The following is a 16,706-nucleotide window of genomic DNA, read 5'->3' as shown; positions in this document are numbered from 1 at the left end:
TTAGTTAGTAGCCTAAGGTAGTTATTAGTGCTGTAATCTTAACTTAGGTTAACTTCCTTGCAATAATAATATGAATAATGTAAGTCTGTCTATCATCTATTGTTTTACAATAGTCTACAGCCTTTTTTTCATGTTTGTTGAGTTTGCATTGTTTAGACGTATTGCCTCTGGTATTACTCCCCTCTGGTATTAGCATAGGCCTATGTAGCCTATATTTTTATTCACCGATCTATCTAGGGGGTAGGCCTTTATTCTGAAAGTCCATACGTTCCGGCCACTGTCACGTAGGCCTATCTGCTTTCCCTTTCTTAATTCTTCGATATAAAATGGAATGATGAAAAACGGAACGAGCAAATACCCAAATTATTCAAATTGTTTATCTGTTTTTTTTCTTCTTGGATCAGACAAAAGACGAAATACGGCTCTTTAGTTCCGTGTTCTCTATTTTGGTAAAATATAAAACAATGAACAAACACTCATTTGAGCTTTTCCGGTGTTGGTTTTCAAAAGAATAATCGATTGGCACAAAAGTACAGGGGTTGACCTACTCACCTAGTCCGCATATTCATAGGCGGTTCTCTTCGCTATTGGAAGGAAAGGGGGAGTGGCAGCGGTGTATTCTGTCAAGCCACCTGAAGCTGGAGAACTTTTAAACGCAAGAGTTTACAGTTCCAGCGTCAGTTAAGAGAAAACGGGTAGGCCTGGGCGAACAGAACACTGAAAACTTGAAAATTACACTGGACCTTCTGGAGAATCTGTTTACATCCCCCAGAGCGATGGATGGCAGCATCAGACCGCTCGGCCTAACCGGGCACACTCCCACACCTCTTTCGGTCGGAGGTTTGCATGTGCCCGCTTCTCTCCTGCGTCCCTCGCCTCTCTTTCTCCGGGCGGCCGCCGCGGCAGTCTGTAACTCCTCTCTGGAGAAGGGCTACCCCAGAACACCGAAATGTGCCCGGTGCAGGAACCACGGCGTGGTGTCCGCGCTCAAAGGCCACAAGCGCTTCTGTCGTTGGAGAGACTGTGTGTGCGCTAAATGCACGTTGATAGCGGAGAGGCAGCGGGTGATGGCCGCGCAAGTAGCACTGCGGAGGCAGCAGGCGCAGGAGGAGAGCGAGGCCCGCGAGCTGCACTTCATGTACAACAGCTCGGGCACCGGGGAGAACGGAATGACTGCGGTATCCCCAGCTGGCACAAGAGGACACGGAACTACAAACATCGCACCGAGAACTCAGAGTTTTGATGTTTTTGGAGGTGATGACCCAAAAGATGGTGAGCTATCGGCACCAGTTACACCATAAAAAGTTTTACAATCGTTTTACTCTACTACTTATTTGAAAGCGTAGGCCTAATTATGCGTCTGAGATACCCTAATAGATTAATAGATAGGCTAATCAGGTCTTCGCCTGAATAATAAAAGTGAATACAATGTATAATGTATATTGCATATATTGCATTTTATTATGCATGTAGGCTATTCTACAAAGTTATCTTGTAAAATACTGAAGGAATTTTACGCAGTGTGAAAAGAAAGCATAATAGCTGAAATGTATGGACAACCATGATCTGGGCCTAATCTGATTTTACTCTTTTACACATATTCCAGATGACAAAATTAGCAAATATAACTTGTACAACGGATTCATGGGTCGATCGTTCTTTGCGCCTCATCCCTTCCCAGTGTCCTCTCCTACTGGGGACAAGAAGGAGACCTCACCAAGCAAGGAGGACAAACACAAGACCTCGGCAAGCAAGGACAAACACCGGGCAGGGTTCGATAAGGAGACTGGCAGTCACTCCCCCGTCTTCGACCAGCAATCCGTGCACACAGAGAGCCAACAGTCGCTGTCATCTTCAGACCTGGAGTCAGGGAGTGAGTCAGAGAGGATGAAGGAACATCCTTCCCTGGAGCTCAGGGAGCCCGGCAGCAGGCCAAAGGACCCCACAGATGTCATGACCAAGATATTTCCCCATCACAAGCGGGACACCTTGGACTCGGTGGTGAAAACCTGCAAAGGTGACATTGTAAAAGCCATTGAAATGGTTCTGAACTTCAAAGAGAATAAATACAGTGCAGACAGCGTATGCTTGTCTCTTTCTGCTCACTCAAACCACACACCAAGGCCCAATTTTGGCCTTTCAGGGGGTGCAGTGGGTGCCATGGGTGCCACGTCTGCTTTCTCTCCACTGCAAACTCCAACATCTTCCGGTGGTGATCCACTTTATGGACTCAACCCCCGCTTTGGGATCAGTCCTTTGCGTCTGGCCTACTCCTCCGCAGGTGGTGCCACGCCCAGTTTCATATCACCATACGTGACGTCCGCACTGATGCCAGCGTTTCCGATGCCCCCGCCGCTGGACTACTCTTTCCCAGGGATGGTGCGAGACCTATCATATCTCCAGAGCAAAGACTCCCTGTACAGCACTGGTATATACTCACATTTTAACAACGATAAATAACAGTCAAGAAATATGCCCTATGTGAATTAATAGAAATAAACTCTTAGACTTTGGACTATAAGTATCTCATGTTTTTTCAAATTGGTTGAACATTATATTTGAAGTTTCATCCAAAAACTTTAAATGTATAGTCTTAAACATAATGTCCCCCCCCCCCATGATTGTTTTATATATTTTTTGTACAATGTACATTTTGTAAAGTTTTGTGCCAAATAAAGAATATCAAGTGACATACTGTAAGTGTGTTCATGTCTCCTCGACACCACCATCCGATTTAAGTGATAAAGTTAAGGTTCTGCTGCAATTGGACTCGGCTACTATTGGGCCCAATTATAATTAATTATTAGACCTCATAATTAATAACGTATGTCCTCTCAATTTATACTATAGCCTGTTATGATGTGTTCTCTTGTCTATAAGGTACAATCAGTTTCATTATCTAATAATTGCCACTGTGGCCAATATGATATGGCAATCAATTCAACAATAAATTGCAAACACACTTTACATCAAAAGTTGGTTTTAACAATGTGACCGACGCTGCCTTCCACACACACGCGCGCGCACACACACACACACACACACACACACACACACACACACACACACACACACACATCTAATACAACAAAATAAATCTCTTGGTTGGGCTATTTCATCATACACCCATAAGCTGATTGATTGCCAGTCATTCAGGTTACATTACTATCTTATTGCCAAACTCATTTATTTATTGTTAGACCAGGGTTGCTTCAAAGCTTTTTGATAGCAAGTGTAACATATTTTCACTCAGAAGCAAGCTCCTCTAAATAGCTACTTTGAGGTATTCCAGGAACCCAGAGGTATCAACTCACTGCTATGTTTTCATAGTATTTATGAGGTCTGGTCTAAGGTGCTTGGATATTTACTCTCATCAGATCACATCCCCATATCTTTCTACCATTTTCTGGAAAGTTTGAAGAAAGGAGGAAGATATTTGCTTTGGTTTTGATGAGGGCCAAGCAAAAGTCAAGTTGATCAGGCCATCTTGTGCCCCAGTCTGCACGGTGAATTCTTGAGCAGTGTAAGACTATATATGTGGGGCAGTGTTATAAAATAATGTCTGCATTTATAGGCTTAAAACATTTTTTTTATTTTACCTTTATTTTACCAGGTGGTCACATTGAGATCAAAGATCTCATTTACAAGGGAGACCTGATCGAAATAGCAGCATTATAATTTACAGACAAAAACAACAATAACAAACTACAATAGAGCAGAGATTACAGTGTACAAATTAAAATACCTATGGATATTGACATAAGCCAATGGAAGCATTTAACAACAATACAAGCTTATGAGTGCTTTAATAGCAGGCAGAGAGACCAGTTCCATTAGCTTTATATGTTTTTGAAGGCTATTCCAGGTAAGAGAAACAGCACATAAAAGCCTTATTTCCCAGTTCAGTACTAGCACTCGGCACAGACAACAGGATCACATCATGTGATCTCAGACTGTAACTACTCCATACAATCAGAGAGGAGATGTAGGCCGGGAGTTTACCCAATGACTGAGCCTCCATACAATCAGCGAAGGCCAACCAACCCTGGAATACAGTGTACAGTGATGAGTTAGAGCTTTATAATGTGATAAAATGTAGTGCACTGTGATATACTGAATCTAACATGTGCAGGCAATGGGTGGGTGCATTTATCTAGGTCACCATAATCAAGCACCGGTAAAAAAGGTAGCAGAGACCAGTCTTCTTCTGGCCTCAAAGGAGAAACAAGACTTGCTTCTGAAATAAAACCCTAACTTCAACTTCAGTTTTTTGAGGAGATTATTAACCTGTGTTTAAAAGAAAGACAGTCATCAAGCCAGACACCAATATATGTATAACAGGAGACAACTTCTAATTTATTTCCATGTGCAGTAAGAATGTTTGAGCTCTCAGGTTTCTTCTTAGCATTAGAAAAATTTGTCTGGCACCTGAACATGTAGCGAGGTGCACATTACCAGATATCTAAACACTCATCACTGACTTGACTGGATAACTTCAATGATGATGAAGGAGCATGAAGTATGTTGTCGACGTGTACTTGTACGTCCATTTAAGATGCTGTGTAGAAGGTTGTTGTAGTGTGAAACTAAGTAAAACAAAATTGACTATGAATTATAGTAAACAAATCCAATGAAATTCAACGGAATATGAGCAGAAATCATTTCTAAAAACATAGATGAACTAATCTATTCACAAATAAAGCTCCTCCAAGGATCACACAGGCAGATGAAACACGATTGAAATAGGTCTTGAATTATGTTGTTCTCTAATTTGTTTTGACAGGGAAAATGGCTGCTCTGAACATGAGAATAACTATCCATGTAACAACCAATAGGAATGCAACCATTGAAAATAGCAGGAATAGGTATAGTATTATAGTATTTACTTAATGGCCTGTAGGTGGTGCTAGACAAACTTGAATAGAATGAAAGTATGTGTAAAAATACAATTTAGCTGTGATAGCTGAGCCTGTATAATATTAATAACAGCCTGTAAGTTGGCAAGAGCCTCCATAATGGGGGGACCAGCACAATATACCCCAGTAGCATCTGCATTTAAATGAAAGTTGGAGCCATCCACATTATGACCTACACTATTAATATAGATAGAGAATAATAGTGGACCTAAAATGGAACCCTATTACAAATGTAAAGCCACTTAGAAGTGAGGCCATCAAATTTGACACATTGAGACCTTTTTGTTAGGTAATTCACAAACCACCCCACTGCCTGCTCAGATACACCAATAATAGTCAGCCTCTGCTTCAGATTAAGTGATCGACTATCAAAAGCCTTGGATAGATCAATAAACAGAGCAGCACGACTCTGTTTTTTATCCATAATGCCCAAAATATTGTTCACCACTTTCATAGTGGCTGTAATGTTGCTATGTTGCTTTCTGAAGCCAGACTGGTGCATAGATAGAATATCATTTTTTACATAAGAACTAATTTCACTGTTCACTTACAAGCTTTTCAAGGATCTTTGCCAGAACTGACAGCTTTGAAATGGGCCTGCAATTATTTCCAAGCTGGACTGCTCAGAAATGGCTCAAATAGGCTAATAATTAGAATCACACAAATGCAAAATTGTCTTGACAACTTATGTCCATGTAATTATCTTTTTTTTCTCCCTAACACAACATCTTGATTCTGATTGGCTATAGATAGTCTTAACCTGTGTGGTAAATGTTACATTTGAAAAGCTTGCACAGGCTGTAGTTTCCCAGAACCAAGTTAGAATGTCCTCTCAGAGCCGACAAGAACAGCAAACATAACCATCACTCTTTAAGATTTGCTTGTTAAATGCAGTGCTGATAAGGACTTATGTTATGCCTACGTCTAAGTCTAACTGTGCATTCAGATAGTCAACTTGTCTCCAGACTCAATTTATTTTCTATGAATAACCATAGGCAACTCAGACGATTCGGCAGTATAAAGCTTAAAGGGTGGGGTGGTGACGTGTAAAAAGTAGAAAAAAGCTAAACTTGTGGGCAATAGGACTTGGCAATAACCAATCATATCCAAGTTCTTGATTGTCTCCCACCATGCGAATGCGAGGGGGGGGGGGGCACCACCGCTCGCCCTAATTAATTTTTCCCATTGCCAAGTACATTATGCTTTGTACATACAGTAAAAAAATAAAATAAAACGCTGCTTGGTGTCTCAGTAAAAGTATAGTCTTTTCTACTCAGGAGGCCATCTATTTTCTAAATCCACAGATTTCAGAGCTTGAGGTGTTTAGTAGCTATTTTGGTCGCTCGTCGTCACTGTAAATGAGGGCAACCTCAGTGCCTCTCGAGCATAGATAAAGGTTTCAATGTATGGTGCTTGTCTTCAGAATTCATAGTGCATCATAATGACCCCTCCCATCCCCCAGCACAGAGACAGAGAAAATAGTTCATGAAGAGAGAGCAAAATGGATATATCGGTCAATTCATTAGAAAAAGTGTAGCTACTTTAGCTAGTCTCCCTCAGCATCATAATGCTGGCTAAGCTGGAGTTTGCGTTCAGTGTTTATAGTCCAATCATAAGCTAATATTCGGGGTGCAATGCAATGGCTATGAGATTAAAGTGAAGACTGTAATTTGATGGTATTCGTCCATATTGGTTATAGGGTCGCTGAGGCCCCCGAAGGTGAGGGTGGGGTGTTTGTGTTTTGCTGTGCAGGAGTTTGTTCCCAATTCCCTTCGGTGTTTTAAGTGCCAGCGGATGGGTCATGTGGCTGATCAGTGTAAAGGCAAGCCTAGGTGCGCTAAATGTGGAGGTGGTCCTGGATACGGCGAGTGTGCTCTGGATGCCAAGTTGTGTTAATGTAATTGTGGTGGAGAGCATAGTGCTGCGTTTGGTGGCTGTCCTGTGCAGATGCGGGATAGGGAGGTGCAGAAGTACCGTGTGGCGCACCAGGTCTCGTATGCGGACGCGGTTATGAGGGTGACGGGCGCTGGGGTGGCTGGCTCTGGTGCTGGCCTGCCTGGCTCCCGGCCTGTTGGCTTGGGACCGGCGTCGCCGGGGCCTTTGGCCCTGCATCCGCCGCCTGTGGAACGCCCGAGTGTGGCGGCGATCACTGAGGACACGCTGATTGTAAAGAAGCACAGGTTTGTTGCCTTTGTCTGTAAGGCTGTCAACGTGGCGATGTAGCAGCGTACTAAGAGTGATCGGATCAAGACTATTGTTGCGGCGGTGATTGAATTCCTTGGGATTGAGGATATTACGGCTGAGCTGGTCCATGGGATGTTGAACCCTCCTGCTGCTGATGTTGTGGCCGGCAGTGTTTAGCCTGGGTATGGCTCTTCACGTCCTTCATTGGAATGCCAGGAGTCTGGTTTTGAATGGGCAGGAATTCAAGAAAATGGTGTCTGACTTGTCTGTTGTTCCTGATGTTATTTGTGTTCAGGAAACGTGGTTGAAGCCGTGCCTGGACTTTGTCTTGCCGGGTTATTGTGGGGTGCGGTGTGAAAAGGGTGGGTAGGCCTGGTGGGGTCTGTGTCACGTTCCTCAGGGATGCGTTGGCGTATAGGAGGCTGCAGGCGCCACCTGTGGTGGAGTGTGTGGTGGTTGAACTCTGCAGCCCACGGGGTGTGCTGAAGCTGGTGAATTTTTATAATCCCTGTAAGGCGTTGTCGGTGCAGTTGTTTTCTGAGATTTTGGGTGCTGTTGGTGGGAGGGAAATGTGGTGTGGGGATTTGAATGCGCACAACTCTCTGTGGGGCAGCGGTCACACTGACGGGAATGGGGAGGTTGTGGAGGAGGTGATGGAGGAGCGCTTGCTGGTGTGTCTTAATGATGGCCGGGGGACTAGGGTGGATGTCACTAGGAACGTGACTTTGTGTTTGGATCTGACGTTGGTCTCTGGTGGTTTGAGTGGTGTGTGTGACTGGTCTGTTTTGTCTGGCTCTTCTGTGGTGAGTGATCATTTTCCCGTCTTGTGCACTCTAGCCTTTGCTCTGTCTGTGCAGGGCGCCTGCGCCGTGGAGCGGTGGTGCTTCCCTAAGCCGAACTGGGGGAGGTTTGAGACCTGTTGTGAGGAGGCTGCTGGCGGGGTGTTGTTGGGGGATGATGTGGACAGCTGTGCTGTGATGTCGTTGCTAATTGGGGCGGCTGTTGCGGCTATCCTTGTGTGAGTGTGGGGCGGGCAGGGGTAAGATGGTTCCGTGGTGGACGGCAGAGTGTGGGGATGCGGTGAGGGCACGTTATCGCGCGTTCCGGCTGCTGAGGTCTCGGTGGAGCCACGTTGCTGTGGAGGATTATCGGAGAAAGAGAGCCCTGGCCCGGCGGGTGATTAAGTCCACCAAGAGGGCTGCCTGGCGGGGGTTCTGCTCGTCCATAGGCAGGGAAGTTGCCTTTGGGGATGTTTGGGCCATGGTTAAGAAGATGAATGGGCAGAGGAGGTATGTTGGTGTTCCGGTGTTGGTGGATGGGGAGTGGGGAGGGTGATCGTGCGTCGGCTGTCCTATTACCTGGAGCTGCTGAGCACGTGTCAGAATGGTTTTCGGGCAGGCAGATCTACGATGGATGCTCTTGTACGGGTCAGCAACGAAGCGGAGAAGGCTGTGTGTAATAAGGAAGTCATGGCTGCCGTCTTTTTTGATGTGGAGAAGGCCTATGACTCCATGTGTAACTTTCTTTCTTTGAGGTTGCCAACGGCATTCCTCAGGGCAGCGCCATTAGCCCGGTCTTGTTCAATGTCATGATTAATGATGTCTTCTCCTTGATTGGCGATGGTATAGGGGCGGATGATGCGGATGATGGGGCTATTTGGAAGAGGGGGGGGAATGTGACGAATGTGGTGTCCTGTCTCCAGGCGGCTGTTGGCCAGGTGGAGAGCTGGTCTTATGACTGGGGCTTTAAGTTGTCTGTGACTAAGTCCTGTTACATGTTTTTCATTAGGATGAGGCGACTGGAACATGTGCAGCTCACGCTGTATGGGCAGCCTATGGAACCTCTAATGAGGTCTGTTTCTGGGCATGACTGGGGTGCTGTTGGCCGTTCTCTGCTGGATCTGTATAGGGCTTTGCTCCGTTCTTCCCTTGACTATGGTTGTGTGGTCTATGGCGCTGCTGCGCGCTGTGTGCTGGAACGGCTGGATCGCATTCAGTTCAGGGCCCTGAGGCTTTGTCTGGGTGCGTTTAGGTCAACGCCCACCGCTGCGCTCCTGGTTGAGTCTGGTGAGCTGCCTCTGTCTCTGCGTCGTAAGAAGCTGGCCCTGGCGTACTGGGTTAAGCTGCGGGGCTCTCGGGGGGAGCAGCCTGCGGCGTTGGTATTACGTGACTGCTGGGAGTATGCACGCCAGCGGCGTGGCACCGGGTTTGGATGGACCGTACCTGGTATGGCGGAAGAGTATGGTTTGGGCACTCTGGAGTTTGGGCCTCCGGTTGTATGGGGGGCTGTCCCGCCTTGGCTTCTCCCGGTTCCTGCAGTGGACTTGAGTCTTTTGGTGGAAGGACGTGTGGATGGAGCAGCATGGAGCTGGCATTGGCCCCCTGGTGCTCGACTATGTGCGGCGGACCATTTACTCTTACATGATGGTCTTCACGGATGGTTCTAAGGACCCGGGGTGTGGCCGAGTGGGGGCAGGGGTGTTCATACCTGAGTTTGATGTGGGTGTTAGAAAGCGGCTTCCCGACCATTTGTCTGTGTTCACGGCTGAGGTGGTGGCCATCATTCTTGGGCTGCAGTGGGTTGAGGATGTGAGGCCGGATAGAGTGGTGGTCTGCTCGGACTCTGCTCCTCAGTTTGTCGTCGAGAGGTGCGCTCTGTCCTGACCTGGTGGTTGAGCTTGGGGTGATGCTGCTGCGGTTGCAGAGGGCTGGTGTGGATGTGAGGTTCTGCTGGGTCCCTGCTCATGTTGGTGTTGGGGGCAACGAGAGAGCTGATGTACTGTCGAAGGCTGCGCTGCGCCTGGGCGGTGACACTATCCTGGGGGTTTCATTTGGGAGGGGTGAGGTTAAGTCTCTGATTAGGTCGGCGGTTAGGGGGTCGTGGCAGGGGGAGTGGGATGCGGGGTCTACGGGGAGGCATTATCATGGCATTCAACCTTCTATTTTGGTGAAGGAGTTCAGGGAAAGGTACAGGAGGGAGGATGTGGTTAGGGCTAGGTTGAGGTTTGGCCATACTGGGCTGAGGTCCACTCTTTATTTGATCGCGAAGTGTGATTCAGGGTTGTGTGAGGCCTGTGCGGGTCCTGAGACTGTTGAGCATGTCCTGCTGTTCTGTGGTAACTATGTCTCTGAGAGGTCTGTTCTGTGCAGTAGGCTGTGTGAGCTTGGGCGGGGAAGGGGTTTGCAGGGGTTGTTGGGCTCAGGAGAGGGTGTGAGGGACTGTAGTAGAGCACTCTGACTTTCTTAGGGATACGGGGCTCGGTCGTAGGATTTGATCCTTCTTCCTCCTTTGTCTTTAATTTTGAAATGTGTGTCGCCTGAGGTAGTACACTCCGGTAACGTAGGTGGCGGTATGCACCTTTAGTTGGTTCGCGACCCGCCAAGAAGAAGAAGATTGCCGTAGCTCATCTCGCACATTAGATGAGCCTACCTTGTTCTCAAACTCCTTATCGGGACAAGTAGAGGTTAACTAGGATAGTAGGATAACTGAGTGTTCTCATATTGAACATGGCATCAAGACGAGTAAGCTAACTAACGGAGCTGACTAGAGATGTGTTTGAAATGGTTCACTCACTCCCTATTCCCTATGTAGTGTTGCTCATAGTGAACTACATAGGGAATGATTTAACAGTTTTGGGACACTACATGGAATGTCATTGCGTAGGATATTCATGACGCAAACAAGCAGACGCGCCAATCACTGATGGCAGCAGGTTGAAATATCAGGTAGTATTCAGGTTCCATGTTTAGTTGAATGATAATTGGTTGGAATTCTAATGATGTGCAAGTGTGATTTTGTCAACTTTAGTGCTGTCTGCTAATAGCAGGCTGTGAAGCTGCACGATAAGACCGTGATAGCAAGTTAGCTCACGACAGCAGCTTCCATAATATTAACGGTAGTTGTCGTGGCTAAAAAGCAGATAGATAACTTTAAAACGATGATTCCTGTAGCTAATTTGATGCTATTAGTTCAACTTCTGTTTCTCAGGCAGGAACGGAGACGAACTCGCATTAGCAGCAAAGCAGCTACAGGAATGATCTTAACATTAGCTAACTGCTGTAGCCACTGATAGCTACCGTCTTCTTAACTTCTCCTTCGGTAAAACATGACACCGTTGTATTGTGGTATTGTGGAGTGCTTAGGCAGAAGCAGGAAGAGAAAACCGTCATGGGACCTTAAATTAGAAAAAATATGGAATGAAAAATATATAAAGCTATTAGGGACTTTAAGCAACAACGGTTTTCAGGACTGCTACGGTGGCCGGAAATAGATCTGCTATGACACTAGCGGTCCAAATCGTTAAGCAAACAGCCGACCGGTCCCTACGGCGAAGCGTCTCCGAGACGTTGTAGCCACTACGCGAAACGGGGGGTTTTGCCGTCGTAGAATCAGCTGCTACGGCAGGCAGGTTTATCTATCGAGCACTGATCCATTTCCGGTCACCGTAGCGGCCCGTTGTAGCGGTCGTTGCTTAAAGTCCCTATTGTAAGCTAGACTGCAATGTAAACAAACACCATTTACATGACACAGGGGTCAGACGTCAGTGGTCATGGGTCAGATAGCTAGCTAACTACTGTACCAGTTAGCTAACAAGTATGTGAACTCAAACTCCTTGTTCTCTGTCTGGTTGTAATTTAATTATTACAAACAAAGCCTATCTATCTATAGTATCTATCTCTGTAACTGTCGTCGGGTCTATATCTGTTAAAGAGGTGCTCCAGTCAAAATCGGATTTTCTGGGGTTTTGCATGGTATTTGTACTTGGAGGCATTGTGTGAACACTCTGGAAGTGTTGAATTTGTGTGTTTTTTAGTTTTAGAGAACTAAATGATATAATTTTAAACTGCCATTTTCACCTCCCTTGTAAGTCTGACGTCAGACTTACAAAATTGGCACTCCCCCTCGCCTCAAACTGTCTCAAGAACCCGCCCCCATGCCCGCCCGCTAGGAAAAAGTGATATTGGAATTTTGGAGAAGGGTCTCTGCAGTCCTGGAGACTACGAGGGGGCGGGTCAACTGTCAATCAATTTTTACTTTGGCCAATCAGAGGCTGACAATCGTCTTGTCAATCAAAAACAAAATTTGCCTGAAACGGTTGTCAATCACTTTTTATTTGGCGAATCGCCTTTCTCTTAGGAGAAGGGGTGTGAGACGCAAAGCTAATTTGTCATTAATACGTGTCAGCTGCAGAGGAGGACGATCAAGCGAACAGATTGGACGTCTTTCGAGGTAAGGGAAATTGACACAAGTGCATAACAAAACGCAGTTATTTTAATGCATTTTCAATTAGTTTCAACATTGACAGCGCCTAAATGCTCACATTTAAGAACGTAGATGAAGATGCTGAGATGCATAACGTTAGCTAAATAGCTAAGTTAGTGTATACATCCATGATCCTAGCCGTCGCAACGTGGCTAGCTAAGTGTAGGCTATTCTTGACCCACGTTAACATTAGCAAAGTACCTGCGCACATGCACAAACAGAGCAGTGCTTCTACAAAGAAATCAATCATATTTATTTTCTCATAAACACTGGGCGTTTGGTGTTGCCAAGCAATAGGCTCTTTGCACAAGCTCCACTACTTCCTGAAATTCTACAGGCATCCTTATTTCCTGTCCTATACCATTGGATGGAAGTGATTAATCAGGTGTGCCGCATGTGTTATGTTTTGTTAATTTGTGGACAGGAGATGAAAATGGACACCACAGTGGAGGAGAGGTGACAGGAGGAGACCAACATGGACACCACAGTGGAAGAGAGGTGACAGGAGGAGACCAACATGGACACGAGTGGAAGAGAGGTGACAGGAGGAGACCAACATGGACACCACAGTGGAAGAGAGGTGACAGGAGGAGACCAACATGGACACCACAGTGGAAGAGAGGTGACAGGAGGAGACCAACATGGACATCAGAGTGGAGGAGGCCAGGCTGGGAGAGAGGTGGCAGGAGGAGCTAGTCTCATGTTTCTAATAGATGGTGTGTTCTCATCAACATTCACTTAAGTTGTGTCCTCTCTGACCTCCACTGCTCTCAGTTAAAGATGATATTAATCCAATATGATGTGTTGTTCTTTATGGATCTAGCTTCTTAATTTTGCTCTCAAAGTGCACCAGATTGAAGCACCACAACTAAATGACCTTGCTATTACAAAAATCCTGCGTACGGCCCTGGTCCTGAATGTTTCAGTGGGCAGATGATAACCTCCTAATCAAGGAGCAGGTGTTTATAACTCTGTCTGCATCACTACACTGAGGTGACATTTTGGTTGTACCGTCTGATCACAACACTAACAGTTCTAATTTTTAACCTATCTGTCTACATATCTGTCTGTCTATCTATCTCTATCTTTCATTGTCTTCCCCTGTTTTATTATTGTATCCGAGGCTTCACGTTTGGTGATGGGACCTCAGTGGGTGAGAACAGACATGCTGAATAGACATAAAGATCTAGGCATGGGCAGCATCTTTCCATCCATTTAAAAATAAATATTTTATGCCAACCTACATTGTCTAGCCCTAACCCTAACCTCTTAGAGTGCAGGAAGTGTCGGCCAGCTGTGTCGTGTGTGTGTGTGTCTCCATTCTCAGCGTCAGTACATCCAGTTTGATAGTTCACCTGGGCCAGCAGACTAAGCAGAGCCTCGACCCAAACAGGTCCGCCTTGAACTGTCAGCCCTGTGTTTCAGTGTGGTCTACAAGCTATTCAATAAAACCTGGAGAAAATGATCTGTATCTTGTCTTTACACTTACAGCACACATGCTGCCAAATGATGACCTTAATTGTATGACACTTGTTTTGTAAAGTGCACAAGGGTATCTCTAACTTGGCTAGACTGTGGATGTGGTGACTAGTCCAGGCCAGTCAGCATGGTATAAGCTGCATACAGGTGAGCGGAAGCTGAAACGCTTGTTCCTTGGCTAGGACCAAGGCAGCTTGCCAACAGGGTCAGGCCTGTGCCGGGAGGTCAGTACATTCCCTACTAACACAGTGGGTTGCAGCAACGTTGCATATAAGTTGAACTTAGGTAAGTTGCAACGTTACCATCAGGCGATGTTGTGACAACGTCCATCTATGGTCGAAAATAACTTTACCCTCCTATGTCTAATTAGACAGAAACATTGGCAACATGGGTCCCTGCAACGTCATTAGATAACGTTGTATTACAGTCCTATTAGGCTAGCAATCGGGCTATCCCGTGACGTCACTGCTTGCTTGGTTCACAGTTGAAGTCGGCAAGATTCTTTGCCAAACTGCTCCTGTCTTTTTTTTTCTTTTTCTTTTTTTAAATTTTCGCTTATATCCTTCATATTGTACTGTATGTTGAGGTTAATACCTCATCTTAGAAATGTTATTGATTGTATATTTCCCTGTTTGTTATAAATTGAATGCTTTTTCATTAATTAAAAAAAAAAAAGTAGGCCGGATTCTCTATCACTGCGACCCATGGTGGGAATCATGTGTTTAAAGGTGCCATCTCCTCTGGAATGTAATCAATGAAATAAGAGATTTGACACATGAATGCTCAATACAGATAAAAACAGAACAACCAATCACACTTCTGACCAAGTGAAATGATTGGAATGACCTGTCAAACTGCCTAATCAACCTGCACACAATTTGATGTTTCTTTTCTAATCTACTAACGGTTTATACCCCTTGCTGAAAACAGAGCTGGAGGGAGGGCACCTTTAAATGACACCCTCATGAGCAACTGGACTTAAGTTTTACATTTTCATAGTCACAGCTAATTATTTAATATAATAAGGGCCCGAGCACTGGCGGTGCGAGGCCCTATTGTATTTCGAAGGATTATTATTAGGGCCCGAGCACTGGCGGTGCGAGGCCCTATTGAAACTCGAAGGATTATTATTAGGGCCCGAGCACTGGCTGTGCGAGGCCCTATTGAAACTCGAAGGATTATTAGGGCCCGAGCACTGGCGGTGCGAGGCCCTATTGAAACTCGAAGGATTATTATTAGGGCCCGAGCACTGGCGGTGCGAGGCCCTATTGAAACTCGAAGGATTATTATTCTTCTCCTTCTTCTCCTTCTCCTTCTCCTTCTTTACTCCAAACAAATGCCTTTTAGGCGGCCTGAACATCGATGAAAACGGATGAAACTTTGCAGATACGTCAGTCCCGGTGAAAAATTTGATAATTCATGGGTGATTGAAATGGGCGTGGCAAAACGGCTCAAGAGCGCCCCCTGGAAAGTTTAAAATGGCGATCCCCACCTTTCAGTTTGATGTAGGCTTACGAAATTCGGAGGGCATATGTATTTCATCGAGCCACACTTAAATGTCTCTTGGAGCTATACCCAACATGCAACAGGAAGTCCGCCATTTTGCTCTTAATGTGCCATTTTGTCCTTGTTTTGACCATTTCCATGCCTCGTACTTCGACAAACTCCTCCTACAGATTTCATCCGATCAACTTCATATTGGGTCAGCTTCATCTTAAGACCTTTGTGATCAAAAGTTATCAAAAAAATTGAGTTTTCACCAAACACCCTTGCCGTGGCGCCCCGCCAAAGTTTGACATTTCGCCATAAAACACGAAGTCCTCATAACTCCTCCATACATTATCCAATTTGTCCGATATATCTCACGCTTCATGACGGTTCTGTCCTGAACACATCTATGTGTCAGTATTGCGTCATACTTATAGCGCCACCTATTGGTGAAACAGTACGTCCTCATAACTCCTCCATACATTATCCAATTTGTCCGATATATCTCACGCTTCATGACGGTTCTGTCCTGAACACATCTATGTGTCAGTATTGTGTCATACTTATAGCGCCACCTATTGGTGAAACAGTACATCCTCATAACTCCTCCATACATTATCCAATTTGTCTGATATATCTCACGCTTCATGTCGGTTCTGTCCTGAACACATCTATGTGTCAGTATTGCGTCATACTTATAGCGCCACCTATTGGTGAAACAGTACGTCCTCATAACTCCTCCATACATTATCCGATTTGTCCGATATGTCTCACGCTTCATGACAGTTCTGTCCTGAACACATCTATGAGTCAGTATTGTGTCATACTTATAGCGCCACCTATTGGTGAAACAGTACGTCCTCATAACTCCTCCATACATTATCCAATTTGTCCGATATATCTCACGCTTCATGACGGTTCTGTGTACGTCCTCATAACTCCTCCATACATTATCCAATTTGTCCGATATATCTCACGCTTCATGACGGTTCTGTCCTGAACACATCTATGTGTCAGTTTTGCGTCATACTTATAGCGCCACCTATTGGTGAAACAGTACGTCCTCATAACTCCTCCATACATTATCCGATTTGTCCGATATGTCTCACGCTTCATGACAGTTCTGTCCTGAACACATCTATATGTCAGTATTGCGTCATACTTATAGCGCCACCTATTGGTGAAACAGTACGTCCTCATAACTCCTCCATACATTATCCAATTCGTCCGATATATCTCACGCTTCATGACGGTTCTGTCCTGAACACATCTATGTGTCAGTATTGCGTCATACTTATAGCGCCACCTATTGGTGAAACAGTACGTCCTCATAACTCCTCCATACATTATCCGATTTGTCCGATATAGCTCACGCTT

General features: G+C 45.4%; 1 protein-coding gene across 1 annotated transcript; it reads left to right on the top strand.

The window, feature by feature from the left end:
* Window positions 1-638: 638 nt before the first annotated feature.
* LOC311319880 (doublesex- and mab-3-related transcription factor A1-like) lies at window positions 639-2,460 on the top strand (the record flags this gene model as incomplete). Its single annotated transcript, XM_084451510.1, has 2 exons — window positions 639-1,272; window positions 1,607-2,460. The coding sequence occupies exons 1-2, from the start codon at window positions 777-779 to the stop codon at window positions 2,458-2,460; spliced, it is 1,350 nt and encodes a 449-aa protein (XP_084307636.1). The 5' UTR covers window positions 639-776.
* Window positions 2,461-16,706: the final 14,246 nt, after the last annotated feature.

Source organism: Borostomias antarcticus (assembly GCF_949987555.1).
Source record: "Borostomias antarcticus genome assembly, chromosome: 17".
NCBI lineage: Eukaryota > Metazoa > Chordata > Actinopteri > Stomiiformes > Stomiidae > Borostomias > Borostomias antarcticus.
The sequence above is the reverse complement of the archived record's forward strand: the minus strand, read 5'-3'. Positions and strand labels throughout refer to the sequence as shown.